Below are 14,694 nucleotides of genomic sequence, written 5' to 3'. Positions count from 1 at the left end.
CAGAGCACAGGATTCATCACAAACCGAGGGTCGAGAGGCTACATCCACAAAACTACATTTAAGTGTTGTTCAAATATTGCTTTTACTGCATTCACTACTACCGAGTTTTGAGAAAATTAGAATGTTGGAAATGCTGCTGGTCCACTTTTAGTTTGAAAACAGAGAACATCAAATTCAGAATAAAATCCAAAATAGAATCCTTTAAGGAACTTCTCACTGAAGTATTATCTTCCATTAGAGAACCAATACTGAATTGACTCATTGGACTTAATTTGACAAGTTATTATTTGAACTCTGCCCGTTCTTCCTGTTTGACACCGTAGAGACACCAGGACGTCTTTATTGACTCAAGAAGATTTTAAACATCCTTCTTACACTTCTACAAAATGTGTCGGTAGAGTAATCGTACATCTGCTCTAGTAGGAAACTGTTTTCCTACTTGGTCTTTCATATTTCTAAATGCAGAGGAGGATGCTGTGCTGCACATTAATCACAGTGTGATGTGATTGGTCGAGCAGCGCAGACGGGCCCAGACAGGCCGAGACAACCCGGCTCTTACCTGGAGACTCAATGAAGAGTAAAGGTCACGGTGTCACCTTGTTGTCTGCTGGTAGCCGAACCACTTCACATGATTTTATGATGACACAGACGGAATTTAGTGAGATCGGGTTCGTGTTGTGTTGTGTTTACAAAACGCTGAGATACTGGAAGGAACACGCTCGGCCATTTCAGTAACGTTATCAACTCACAGGCTAAATATATTTATTAATGTCCATTAACTTTCCAGCTTTTTTATGCAATAACACATAAAGCTCCTCTGGGGGAACTCAGTGTTTGTCTGAAAGAAGCTTTTTTTAAATCCTCTAACAACAGGACGTTCTCACACCTGAAAGTCTGAACCCAGGTCTGAACCCAGGTCTGAACCCAGATCTGAACATGGGTCTGAACCCAGGTCCATGTCTGAATTGTTTACATTTGATCCAGTGAGTGTTTGCTTCATATTGTAATTAAGGGAGCACACTGAAGAATTTGGTGTGTCATGTATTTCCTGTCATCACCACCAATGTGGAACCCTGGTTCAGTTAAAACCAGATAGAGACAACACATCTAGACTCTGGACCGGGCTCCGACCTTTCACACCAGATATTTAGGTTGTGTCCAGTCTAGACTAAACCATTTCTGAGAATCATATTTTGAAAGTTGAATGAACTCTTCCAGTAAAGTCTCCTCAAGTTATTCTCAACTAATTCTGTAGTGACGAGGATAAAAAAGACGACTAACCACCCTGATGACTAACTGGATCATACTGGGACATCTGTGTGTCCTGGGATTTCATTTGAGTGGACGTGAACACAACAGGACAGAATCTGAAGTCTATGGAGAAGAGACTAAAACCTTTTACACTCGCCCCCCCCCCCCCACATTAATCCTCATGCACACTGCAGGAGAGCTTGTATGAACATGTTGGATGAAGTTTACATGTGGATGTTGACACAGGAGGCTCAGGCCCCCCCACCACCACCACCACCCCCCTAAGAAACAGGATGTAGCCCACAGCTGGAAGAGGGGTGGGTTTCCAGTTCTACTTCCAGCCATGTCCCCTGGTGTCCCAGTTAAAGCACCAGAGCCTGGGACAAGTAAGAAATTTGCTGCAGATGTTCAGGGAGGAAAAATGTGAAAAGACCAATTACCAGCCCCCATAAAGAGGAGCATGTGGGGGGTGGATCCCGGCAGGAGGACGGGTGTGTCCCGCAGAATATCACGGTGTCTCCGGTGTACTCACCCTCAGCCACCAGCTCCTCCACGGTCACCTGGTACCGACCCACCGCGAACACTTTCCCGAGGTAGCTGCTGACCCCGGAGCTGGAGCCGGACCCTCCGAGCCCGCCGCTCTCCGACTTTGGCATCCGGGAAAACTTCTTCATCCTTCCGCCCCACCTCCCTCTCTCAGTCCGCCCGTCTGATGCTGTATAAAACGCCCGGTTTAGTGGGTCAATCGAACCGACCCAGTAGAGTTGCTGTCCCCGTGTCCTATCTGCTTATCTGCGGGGTTTTCTCCTCCTGCATGCCCCGCGTCTGGTTCTTCTGGATGGACCAGTCGCCGGCGGGGGACACGACATTAAAAGCACGGCGGATGAGCAGGCGTTAGGCGGGATGATGCACCCCCCTCTTCGGCCTCTCGGGGACCACAACACAGGCGAACACAAGTGTGGGGTCCGTTAGCTGCGGTGACACATCCCTGCTAGCAAGCACCAGCCGAGGCTAGCGCGCATGAACTCGGCGGCGAGCGGGTCAGGAGGCTGCGGAGACACCGGAGCCAGGAGCCGGGACAAGCGCGGCAAAGCGTCGGGTACAGCGGGTTATCAACACCTCCTCCCTTGAATATATCCAGCCGGGTGACCCCTCCTCAAATCCGGCTTGTTGTTCCACGGCTACCTGTCCACTCCGCTGGAGGCTAGTTAGCCCGCTAGCTGCTGCTGCTGCTGCGGTGCTGGTGGTTGTGGTTGGCGGCTGACGAGCGTCGCCAGGCGGCTGAGTTGATCCAGCCGCGCGGGCCAGGAGCGCGCTGTGGGAGCCCCGGTGCAGACACGAGACAGCGGCTGTAGCTTGAGAGGTGTCCCCCGGACGAGGCGCCTTGGCTCGGTCCCTCTGGGTCAGCTCCGCTCCCCCGGGTCAGACTCGTGGTTCCTCCCCGACGTTAGGCTGCAGAGCAGGTGGGCGGTTTGTTGTTTACCAGAGACAACCGAGCCTGAAGCGGCCCTGCCCCGCCCCCCGCCCGCGTTGTGATTGGTGCGGCGGAGTGGAGATTGTATGGAAGAGAAACAGTGCCAGACCCAGTGTTACCTGTGATTTTAACAAAATACATAATAATAATCAGTCGAAATTAACCGACACGATACTTACAAGATACATTATGAGATTATTTATTAATATCTAAGGGATAGATCATTATGTCCTCATCACAGTGTATGTGGAGGGAGGTGGTGGGGGAAGTGGTTGAGTCCACAAAACACTTTTTGACTTTCAGGGATAAACAGAGTTGCATTCAAATCCATTATAATTGAAGTAACTGGTGATCCAAGTGTCTGGAAGCACCGACATTCAAATACGACTGGAAACTGCCTCATTAACACCAAATTTTTAGCCTAAATATGATTCTCGCACAAACGTGGCTCCAGATGAGGATATCAGAGGAAATATTAGGCCAAAAAGTTGGTAATGACAGAGTTTCCAATTGAATTTGAATCGCAATGCCCTTTTCTAGAGTTTACCTTTCACATAGAAAGAACGCCGGGGATTTTGCAACGAGTAACAAATGTCTGGCACATTCAGGCTAAGGGGCGGAGCCTGTAGAGCAGCAGGAGGCGAAATATGACGCATAACTTCTGCTGTGGAAAGTTCAGGGGTTTTGTTGACTGCTCATCCACGCCCACGTCGGCCCTCATCACCAAACACTCTGGAATCCTGTTGTAATTCCAAGTTCGTCAGCGTCTCTTACGCAATAGTGAGATGTTTGTATTCTTCCAGTTTCAGATCCGTCACTTGTTAGAAACAACATCAACACACACATATCTCAGTGCACGTCTGACAGCAGATTAATCGGCAACAATTATGACAACTGAATCCTGTCGTGAGTCATTTGTTTGGACAATAAAGTCCAAAAAGTTCACTGATACCGGCTTCTTGGTTGAATGTATTTTTCCCAACCGTAAAGTAAACACAACATCTTCGTGTTATTACTCAAAATTTGATTATTTTTGACTTGTTAGTTGTAATAACGCCACTTACAGTTTCATTTGTAGCTATAGCCCTTACATGTACTGTTTGTAGCTGTGCCTCAACCCCATATTCATATCTGGGTCACAAAATATGACGTTTGAAGAAATTCTATAGAGAAATCCCGACTTTATTGTTCACGTCTCGGCAGGAATGTTCTTCCAGAGCAGGGCGCCCAGACACTACTCATCTCTAACTGGGCGGTGTCAGCCACAGACAGTCTGAGCAGCTTGGTGGAGGAAGGAGAAAATAATAAAAAGAGGCTGGAAAAGAATTTAGTGCACAGAGAGAAAGAGACACAAAGCTCCGGCTGCTCTGGAGCGACGTCACCTCCTGCCTCACACTTATTATTCAAAATAAAAATCACCATCAAAGCTCTGTCCTCGTCTGTGGCTGTGATCTGCCGGTGGAAAGCACTGCTGGTCTCTTTCACATGGGGCTCTGGTTATTACGGCTGTGAATTGATCTCTAATGATGCAGCAGAGGAAGAAACAACAATGTGATGTGTCAGCAGACAGAGCCGGGGGGGGGGGGGGGGGGAGCTGCCTGCGGCCTTGTGAACAAAAGGCGAGTGTGTGGGCCGGAGGATCCAACACTTTCATTTCCTCGCCCTCTCATGTCTTCACCGTCGAACTCGTGCATCGTCCTCCAGAGTCGAAGAACCCGTCTTGGTCTGTGGATACTGGTCCCAGTCAGCATATTGAGGTCAGTGGTTGTTGGTGGAGCACATGACAGAGATGGGGATTACATAAGAGACGAGGAGGAGCAGAGCCGGGTCACATGACCGTACAAACCCCCCCACACCTCATGTCTGGATACATCCTGTCTCTACAGGGAGGGGGGGGGGGGGGTTCTTCACTCCCTGACACACTTATTGTTGTGCTGCGGCCGGTGAGGTGTATGACGCCACCTGTTGGTGTGTGAACACAGAGACACAGACATCAGGACACACACCCGTCCTGCTGGAACCGGTTCCTGCGCCGACCTCTGACCTTTGACCTCCCAGCACAGCCCACTTACATCTCCCCAAAATCATAAAAAACCAGTTCCACCTATGTGACTGTAAAGGGCTTGATATTGTTTGTGAGGAAACAGGATACAGTCTAATAATACTTAAATAATGTTCATCAATGGATTCACATTCTTGTTATTTAAAGATTTAATGGATCAAATTCAAGTCAATTATGAATTATGAAGTTATCGCTGCATGTAGGATGTTGCAGCTTCACAGAGAAAGTGTAACTGGAAATCATCAGTAGGAGAATCTGGTGGAATCTCCGTGTCCTCGATGTTCCTACGATCGGTCGTGCCGGCGGTTCGATTCCCTCCTGACACGGTGAAGCAGTAATGTCTGACTGGCAGCTCGCTTCATGAATGGAGACTTCACAGGGAGGGAACATCACTGGACAAGCTTATATTTCCTGGAGTCACATCAAGAGGGAGAAAAAGCTACACTTAACACTTGGCATCACACACACACACACACAGACACACACACACACACACACACACAGGGAGGGAGCATGGGCGAACTTGGCCTACATTTCCCCTACGCTCCCACACGAGTTTCATTTTCTGCACAGAGCGAGACTCTGAGAAATCACATTGTCACAGAAGATACAGTCACAAAATACAGGCTTCATACATTATAAAGAACTACAGACAGTCTGATGTTAAAAGAACTACAGACAGTCTGATATAAAGAAGTAAATACTCTTAGATGTATAAAAACTACAGTAATGCAGAATACACTTGTCCTTCCTACTGTTCCTACTTGATGAGACAAGGCTGCATGAATACTATACTCGAGTCTTGATCCACATCAGGTTTACTCAGTTTTACTTTGGTAAATCCACAATGTAAAAACACTCTGAACCACAGACTCAAATAAAGATAAACATCTTAAATTATATAAACATCTTTATCTACACTCTGTGCACTGAACAAAAGTATAACAATAGATTCATACTTCAAGTACCAAAGGTATAAAGTATGAAGCTAATTTCAATGTGTTCATATCATATGTAGAAAGAACAACATTAATGTTGAGTGAAAGTGTTATTAAAAAAAAAACATTTAAAGCACCTGAAGTACATTTATTTATAAAAAAAAAGGGATTTATTACCTCCGCCACTATGTTATGTGTTTGTTTACTTGTTTGTTTACTTGATTGTCAGCAGGATTTTACACAAACGACCATCATTCAATTCTGAGAGAAAGATTTCTTTGACATTTTTATTTAACTATGACCAAAACCACATTTAAAACACTTTCACACTCTGTCTAAGAGCTGGTATGTTACAGCCTGAGAGAAAGTCGGTCACATGGATGATGTGAAATACGTGTTTTAAAAATATTATTCTTTGCTGATAACCCTCCGACCTCTTTGTCACTATCCCAACAAACACACACACATGGAGGCCGGGGACGTGTGTGAAGCTGTCACAGGACGAGGAAGTATCTCTTCCTGTTTTCCTTCAGTGGAGATAAAGACAGGGGGGGTGCTGCAGAGTGAAGGACTCTGGGTGATTATTGTGGCTTTAACGAGGAAACGCCTTCGCCCTCAGGCTGTCATCCGCCTCAATAGAATGCGAGAGGCCTGAGTTTGACTGAGGGCCCCCTGCAGGACGCAGGGACGTGTGGACAGGAGCTGCTGGAGCAGGACGAGGACCCGGTCTGGAGATCTCATCTGGACGAGACCAGAGGCTGCAGCTCCGGTGTTTCACAGCACAAATAAAACAGACAGGATTTATGAAACATTATATTTCCTCTGTAGACGTGAGCAGGCGGCCTGGTTCCTTACCAGTCGATCTGGAAATGCACCTATTATTAGAGTTATAGGAGACATCTCCAGCTTGATCATTTTGATTTGTGTTATGACTGTAGAATGTTTTCATTCTCTGATGTTCATAAAACACGTCACGTTCCTCAGACCGTCCATCGCTGCTGATCCTCTGTTCAGCCTCTGTCTCAAACCCCTGGTTTCAGCTCCTGTCTCTTTAAGAGCCTCAGGATGAACATGACATGTTTGCTTGAAACGGTGTCACCGGGCTTCCAGGTTAGTTTCCTCTGTTCCGTTGTATCAGAGGTGCTGATCCAATCAGCAGTGACGTGGATATAACCCCCCCCCCCCCCCCTCCCCTTATTAAAAATACAGAGGCATTTTCTACAGATGCAGCAGCTGTTAGATGTTAGAATAAGCTATGACGTTAAAAGCAAAAACAGGTTTAATCAAACATGTTTTTACACTTATTCTGAACTGTCATTGCAATATGATAATACAAAAGTTTATATTAGAATATATCATAGTTAGATACATAGTTACAATACAGAGGATTTGCTGGGGTCACGTTTATTCAGCGAGTGCGTCGCTCATGTTCATTAATAAACTGAACTGTTTTTATATCAACGCTTTAACGTTGTGATATAAAACAGAAACATTTTCAAGACTGAGAACTTATAACTATACTTTTTTCAGTACATTAATATTTAATGCTGTAGTTAATGTAGTTGATTTCCTGTCAATTAGCAAACTATACGAGTATAAATATATTCTGTGTATATATATAAATACACAGATTTCAGTGACACAACTTTTATAAGTAAAAGGATAAAATCCCTGTTTCAAACTTAACCAGGTGAAAAAGTCAGAAGGGAAAGCTGCTGTTGGCTCAGTGACGCCCCCTGCTGGTGACATTGCTGAACTACCAGACTGTAAGTTGCATCAGTGAGAGAAGATGATAAGAAAAAAAACTTTAGGAGCAGCAGAGATTTGATTTATCATTTATTGAAGTTGGAAGAGAAGGAAGCAGGAAACAAACAGATCAGTTCATCACAACAGTTCAATGTTCAGCTGACATCTTTGTTTTCATACAATTCTTCATCTTTAAATTCATTTTAATTTGTCTTTATATTCACTAATTTCACTTATTTTATTCAAACATTTTTTATAATGTATAAATCCTTAATTTAGTTTAAGTTGAAACTGTTTGAGCAGATCAACTTTAACAGAGACGATTAAACAAAAACAAAAACACCAAAGATATAATTTTTTTTAAATATATCTATATATGAATTTAGCTGTTTCGTAAATAAATGCTTAATCAATAAGCCCCAAGTAAATTCCCATTAATTGATTAATATACTGGATAATAATTTGAGTCACCTTATGAATTAGTTTAAAAGTTAGAAAACAAACTTTGAGTACTTGACGAGTGAAATGTGTCGTATTATGAGGATTTTCAGCAGAAGCTCATTACTACAGACACACACACGAGCATTTCACTGGATCTTTTCACCTTTTAAACTATTCTTAAAGTTTTTTTTTCCATGATCACACAGAAGAGGAGAAGAAACAAAAGACAGAAGCTTCAGAAAGTTTCTTCTGGATTCAGTCGTCTCCTCCGCAGATCGTCTTCATGCACTCGCCGTAGTCTCCGGACAGATCCGACTGCAGGACACAACACAAACAAGGAGAAAACACACACAGACACACACACAGTGTCAGCTGGGACGATACAGTTGATAAGTAAACTAAGTAGGAACCAGGTTTGTTATTTGTACGGTGGCCCTGAAGCTCTATACCCGGTGACATATGTAAAAAACCATGCAAATGAATAAAACCTCATTCATTTGACAACACACCCTGCAAACACTCACAACCTCAGTAAATGAGCAAACATACCCTGTTACACAGGTACTTGTCTGGTTGGTTGTATCGTGTGTGTGTGTATCGTTGAGTCTCAGGGCCACCATTCAAATCCAACCTAGATATCCTGAATCAGTATTTGTTGCAGATGAAACAACAAGTTTTAAAAAAAGAAAGACACAAATCCTGAAATTGAATTCTCACGTCGAGGGCCGAGAGCAGGGAGTACTCCCTGAATTCCTTGAAACTCTTTCTGATGTCCAGCATGTCGATCTCCGACCGGCTCACCATGATGCGGCACAGAGTCGCCTCATCGGTTCCACCGCCCTGAAAAACAGGATCCACACAGTAGAACCACATTCTAACGTCTCAGCCCCGGGGCGCCAGCTGCTTCCTGTCCGTCCGCCCTGTTCTGTGACACCTCAGAGGAATCTCCTCAGATCAGGGAAAGGTGTTTTCTAGAACTCGAGGATGAGGCAGCGAGGCAAAAGGTCAAAAGGTCACTAGGACCTCACAGAACAAGATTCAGGGCCACAAGACGTCCTGTGGCCCTGAAGAGCAAAACACAAGAATATGTAGTTTTGTTTTCCCGAGAGACTTCAAGTGAAACGTGTTCTAGCTTCTAAATAACCAGAGTTAAAAATCCCCCGAGAAACTAACACAACGTCTCAAACAACCAGTTAATCTTGTGTAATGTTGAGTTCTGTAAAATAACAGAATGGACATAATCAAATTGAGTTCTCTATTATTATTTAGATCTTTAAAGTTGCCTCTGCTTTAATAATCAGTGAAATCAAACCAGTGGATTCACCTTCATGCTCTTGTGCAGCTCCTCTGCGAAGTAGGCCGGAGTGGACTTCGCACATTTCACTGCAGGAGGAGAAACAAACCAGATTTAAAAACATTTATTACAAAAGATAAAAGGATGACGTTTTTACTAAATGGAAAAAACAGGTGTGAGCATTAAAAACGTTCAACAAAGACATGATCCGCTGTTTTTTAAATATGATATTATTATATTTTCACGAAGGATTTGAATCAAATAATGACATTTTAGCCGATCCAGGATTGGACAGGTTTTTTTTAGGATTTATTGACATTTTCCCAGATTTCTCAGGAAACCATTAATGGATCTTGAAACCCGACACACCTAGAGCACTGGTCTCTGTCCACATGCTTTTGGCCACACGGTGCGTGAGGTGATAAACCAGTGAACTCACCGATGGCCACCAGCAGCTCCTCCAGCTCCCCAGTCATCTCGGACTCGATGCTCTCCTGCAGAGATTTATCGCTGAGCTTCTTGTATTCGACACAAACTGCAGCAGAAGAACAAAGAGCAGGGACGTGGACTGTTATTGGAGGAAACAACATTTAATCTAAAGAAAGCAGACATTTAATAAAAGAGGTTAAACGCCGGCTGAAACTAAAACCAAACCTGTTCTTTGCTCATTTTGTTTGTTTAACTCTTTATTAGAATTGTTTTAATTAAAGAAGCAGAACCAGGGAACACAGGGATTACATATCATCAGAAACCTGACATGCAGAACAGATATAATACAGATTAATACAAATATTACAGACTGATATAAACACGAGTATGTTTTGAAAGGGACGTACTTTGTCTGAGTTGACTTATGCTCCTCCCACACAGGATTTCAATGAACTTGGACTCATCAGTTCCCCACTTCTTCTCCGAAGCTTCGTGAAGATCCTGAGTGCAAAATAGATGATCATTAAAGATAAACTGAAAAACAATTATCATAAAAATATGTATTTTTTAAAAGTTTTCTTTGTAAAAAGGCATCATGCTGCACATTAGCGTCTTTTCGGGCCATCGAACGGTCAACGCTGGTGCTCTCGTCCCTTTTCGCCTGGAAACCAAAATACAAGTTAAAACTCATGAGACACAGTAAAAGAAAAATGATTTTGTAAAGTTATTAAATGTGGAATGTTTTTAAAAAAGCTTTCTCTGTGTCACGGGGACAAACCTCGTTCAGGAGGAGCAGCGCTTTGCCGAAGTCGCCGGACACTTCCTTCCTCAGGTCCTGGACCAACAGGTTCTCGGTTTCTTTGGGAGGAAAAACATCCAGAATGAAAACAGAGGATTTGAAAAAAAAAGTTTGTGGTTCTAATGTTTTTCGTATGAAAGACAGAAATTTAAAACTAGTACTTCTAATTCAAGTTCTGAATGATTAAAAATGTCATTAAGATCAGAGCCAGACTCAGAACTTTGTACATTAAGAAGATTTTTAAATAGTTGCAGATTAATTAAAAGCAGAGAAACTGAGATATTACACAACACAGACATGTCATAATATAATTAAAGTGAAAATTTATAAAATAATACTGGATGTTTTTTTTATAGTTATTCAAGGTTAAACTTACATTTCTTTGTTTAAAGAGTTAACAAGCACTTAAGAAGTTTTAAAACATCCTGGCAGATGAATATCGATATCAGAATTTCTTTCCTCCCTTAAACATGGACCTGGATTCGAGCTCCAGTCCCACGAGTTGTGTTCATGTCTCATGTCTTCAGATTGAAGACGTGTGTTCACCTTTCAGATACACGGCGTTCAGAGCCCGGATCTGTGCGTTGGTTCTCGATGCAAAGATGTCAATCAGGATGGAGTCTTTGGATCCAGCTCCCTGCAACCAACACACACAGCTGCTTTACCCCGGCAGGTTCACACACTGCATTTACATTGATCTGCTAACCCTTAAAAACACCCTAATCATAGATATTAACATGATTCAGGCTGATTAAATAAGAAATTACCCTGAAAAAACTCGACACTAATACAGAGACAGACTGAGCAGGATCAGAAACATGGATTTAAATCTGTGAGCTCCTTCCAAACACTCGTGTAACTTTCACACGCTTCTGAAATTACTTTCCAGGAAGTTTTTCTGGCGACTAATAGGTTGAAAACGTGTAAATACAATTTAAGTTGCAAGTTATTGCAAAGATTCTCACTAACAAGGACGATGAATAATATTTAAGGATGTTTGATGATTCAAATTAAACTCCAGGTTATTCCCACGACTGTCAAAGTCGCAGTCTTTAAATGTCCAGGTTTTCAAGGATGCGTGGGAATTTATTATTATTATTATCAATGTTAATAATTGGGGGAATCACTGACTTTCATTGCCCTCATCACTTCGTGGCAGTCGAACTCTGCCGGAGTGGAGACCAGTGCCACCAGCACGTCCTCCATGCTGCTGCGGGTTTCACTCTCCAGGTCGTGAATCAACGTCTGCAGCGTTAAAACAAAAGCATGTGAGCGCACAAAGAGAACAGCCACACCCAGGCAGACACACACAGGCAGACACACCCAGGCAGACACACACAGGCAGACACACACAGGCAGACACACACAGGCCCTACCCTCACCCCTACACACAGGCCCTACCCTCACCCCTACACACAGGCCCTACCCTCACCCCTACACACAGGCCCTACCCTCACCCCTACACACAGGCCCTACCCTCACCCCTACAATCAGGCCCTACCCTCACCCCTACACACAGGCCCTACCCTCACCCCTACACACAGGCCCTACCCTCACCCCTACACACAGGCCCTACCCTCACCCCTACACACAGGCCCTACCCTCACCCCTACACACAGGCCCTACCCTCACCCCTACAATCAGGCCCTACCCTCACCCCTACACACAGGCCCTACCCTCACCCCTACACACGGGCCCTACCCTCACCCCTACACACGGGCCCTACCCTCTCCCCTACACATGGGCCCTACCCTCACCACTACACACAGGCCCTACCCTCTCCCCTACACACAGGCCCTACCCTCACCCCTACACACAGGCCCTACCCTCACCCCTACACACGGGCCCTACCCTCACCCCTACACACAGGCCCTACCCTCACCCCTACACACGGGCCCTACCCTCACCCCTACACACAGGCCCTACCCTCACCCCTACAAACAATCACCACAGAACAGGAAATTCACGATGATACGTCAGGTCAGACTCTTTAGGAGATTAACTAAAATCACTACAAACAAACGGACATGTTGAAAAAATAATCCTTTACAAAGTTAGCTACTGAACTGTGACTGTTGATGAATGTGTGTTAAGAGTTTGAACAAACAGAAACTCATTCGTTTGACACTTTGATAGAAACACCCTGAGCTGTTTGAATTTCCACTCTCACTTAAAAACGCCCGCTGACAGAAATGAAGTCAAACCAGCTCGAGGAGGAAATGTGGCGGAGTCGGAGCAAAGGGAAGAGAAACCTGATCGTTTGAGTTCAGCCTTAAACCCTTTCTGTACACACACACACAATAAAATATGAAATTGTGTCAACAAACAGGTCAACACGGGGTGAGAGGCGGGGGGGGGGGGGGGGGGGGGTGTCTCACCTCGCCTGTGAGCTTCTCATAGGCTTCCCTGATGAGCTGCCGCTGTTTGTTGCTCCTCTGGGTCAAAATTTCAACCAGGATATTTTCTTTGGTTCCTAAGAAGAAAGAATCACACGCGATTAATGCTGCGGCTTTTAAAAGTGATGATCTTTTTTTTAGTTTTGAAGATCAAGTCAGAAATATCAAAGTAAAAAAAAACAGTGACATGGAAATCCACCCGGTGGTTTTTGTGTTATCTCACACACACACTGTCCAACCATCAAGGTCATGAAGGCTGGAAGGAAATCTAAGAGTGATTTGAATTTATAGATAGAAAGATAGATGTGAAAAAAATTGTCAAAGAAATTCAAAGAAAGTGTTTGAGGAAGAGAAGACATGAAATGTGTCTTTAGATTTTTAGACTTTACGTTAATCAAAATAAAGTTTATTTTAAGTTCTGGTTTTTGTCTTTTCTTTGTATTTATAGTAAATAAAAATAAAGTTTATGGCTCATCTGTTAAATGTCGAGATTCAATCACATTTCTTTGTCACGATAGTTTGACGACGTCTAAGGAATCAGTGACCGTGATTAATATTAACTAAATTAAAATATGGTCAAGCCGACTTATGAGGATGTGATTGTGTGTGTGTGTGTGTGTGTGTGTGTGTGTGTGTGTGTGTGTGTGCTTACCAAATCCCTTCATGGCTCCCTTCAGGGCCTCGGCATCTTCCTCTGCGTTGAACCCGAGTTTGTCCTTGATGCATGCTCCCTTCAGAACAGAAACATTCATTCATTCATCCGTTTGTTTTTCTCATCATAATCTTCATCACCTTCATCATCTTCATCACTGCTGTGTAACCTTCCCAGTGACGACTGCACCTACCTCTGATTGGGTCGAGGGGGCCTCCCTCTCCATCTCATCCTCCAGGCTTTCCTGTGGAGAATTCAGATCCGATTTAGTTTGAAAAGTCTCCTTCAGTCACTTCCTGTTCAATAGATTGAAAACATAGAACTCGTCTCACCCATAAAGAACACATGATGACAGGAGGATCTTCTTCTGGAAACAAGAGGAGATAAGTTAAGATAAGTTAAGATAAGTTAAGACCTTAATGATGCCACACACAGCAGCAGAGTCAGAATGAGGTAGAAGAGAGAATAAGAAAGTCAATCAAATCTAAATATATGATTATATAAATGATAGACACCTCTCACTGTACAGTTTGAATAGAAATGTACTTGAGTAAAGTGCAGTGGCACCGGGTGTTTGCAGTAAAAACTCTGTTTTTGTGTTTAAGTACAAGGAGATAGAGGATATCCAGATATATGCAGATAAGTAAACATAGTATAGAAATTCTTTGGTTATATTTGGGTATAACGTCAACGCAGTAAAATACAAACACAGAAAACAATACAGCGATAAAAACATGTATATAACATAAATACATGGGTATGAATTCACAATAGTATTCAGATAGTATGAATATAGAAAGTGTGAAATCACAAAAAAGAGGTTTACATAATAATATGTAAAATAATATGGTATCTATTAATTATACAAGTGGAACCTTATTGCACTTTTCTCTATACGGTTGTAGTGTGTGATCAGCTGAGTAAATCAAATACACCTGAGAGCCTCCATTAAAGGTTCAGTGCTGCAGCTTCACACACAAACACACACAGACACACAAACACACAAATATGCATACTAGTGAGAATACCATGAAGCAACAAACACAAATAACATCGAGGTTGAAAAGACACAACAACATATTTCCAGTAAACAGTGAAAGTCTCACCTGAGCTGCGGAGTGAACGAGTGAATGAGTCTCTTCTGTCTCCGGTTAATGTCCTTGTCAGTAACAGGGACACGCCCACCGCGCTCAGGTGCGTGTGCTGCCTTCA

At 43.5% G+C, this 14,694-nt stretch overlaps 2 protein-coding genes across 2 annotated transcripts in view; both read right to left on the bottom strand.

Annotated features, from left to right (window-relative positions):
* The window catches only part of bmp2k (BMP2 inducible kinase), a 36,040-nt gene extending 33,521 nt beyond the window's left edge, over positions 1-2,519 (bottom strand). Inside the window, exon 1 of the mRNA XM_053421387.1 lies at positions 1,784-2,519. Coding sequence (XP_053277362.1) covers positions 1,784-1,925 — 142 coding nt within the window. The 5' untranslated portion in view covers positions 1,926-2,519. The remainder of the gene's footprint in view (positions 1-1,783) is intronic.
* Positions 2,520-7,548: 5,029 nt separating this feature from the next.
* anxa3a (annexin A3a) lies at positions 7,549-14,650 on the bottom strand. The gene is made up of 14 exons (XM_053421767.1): positions 14,589-14,650; positions 13,815-13,849; positions 13,676-13,726; positions 13,483-13,561; positions 12,813-12,907; positions 11,566-11,679; positions 10,981-11,071; positions 10,414-10,493; positions 10,240-10,296; positions 10,043-10,136; positions 9,646-9,741; positions 9,237-9,295; positions 8,630-8,752; positions 7,549-8,227 (listed from the first exon to the last, which is right to left on the bottom strand). Exons 2-14 carry the CDS (start codon positions 13,827-13,829, stop codon positions 8,168-8,170), a joined length of 1,014 nt encoding a protein of 337 aa, XP_053277742.1. The 5' UTR covers positions 13,830-13,849; positions 14,589-14,650; the 3' UTR covers positions 7,549-8,167.
* Between the last annotated feature and the right edge of the window lie 44 nt (positions 14,651-14,694).

The sequence above is a fragment of the Pleuronectes platessa genome, chromosome 4 (assembly GCF_947347685.1).
Source record: "Pleuronectes platessa chromosome 4, fPlePla1.1, whole genome shotgun sequence".
NCBI lineage: Eukaryota > Metazoa > Chordata > Actinopteri > Pleuronectiformes > Pleuronectidae > Pleuronectes > Pleuronectes platessa.
The sequence above is the reverse complement of the archived record's forward strand: the minus strand, read 5'-3'. Positions and strand labels throughout refer to the sequence as shown.

What these genes read in the sequence shown, in the direction of transcription:
- anxa3a (XM_053421767.1), bottom strand. An exon ending in GAACGCCGTGTATCTGAAAG is followed by an intron (nt 10,494 to 10,980) that starts GTGAACACACGT and finishes TTCCTCCCAAAG; the next exon opens with AAACCGAGAACCTGTTGGTC. An exon ending in AGCTGCACAAGAGCATGAAG is followed by an intron (nt 8,753 to 9,236) that starts GTGAATCCACTG and finishes CCTGTTTTTCAG; the next exon opens with GGCGGTGGAACCGATGAGGC.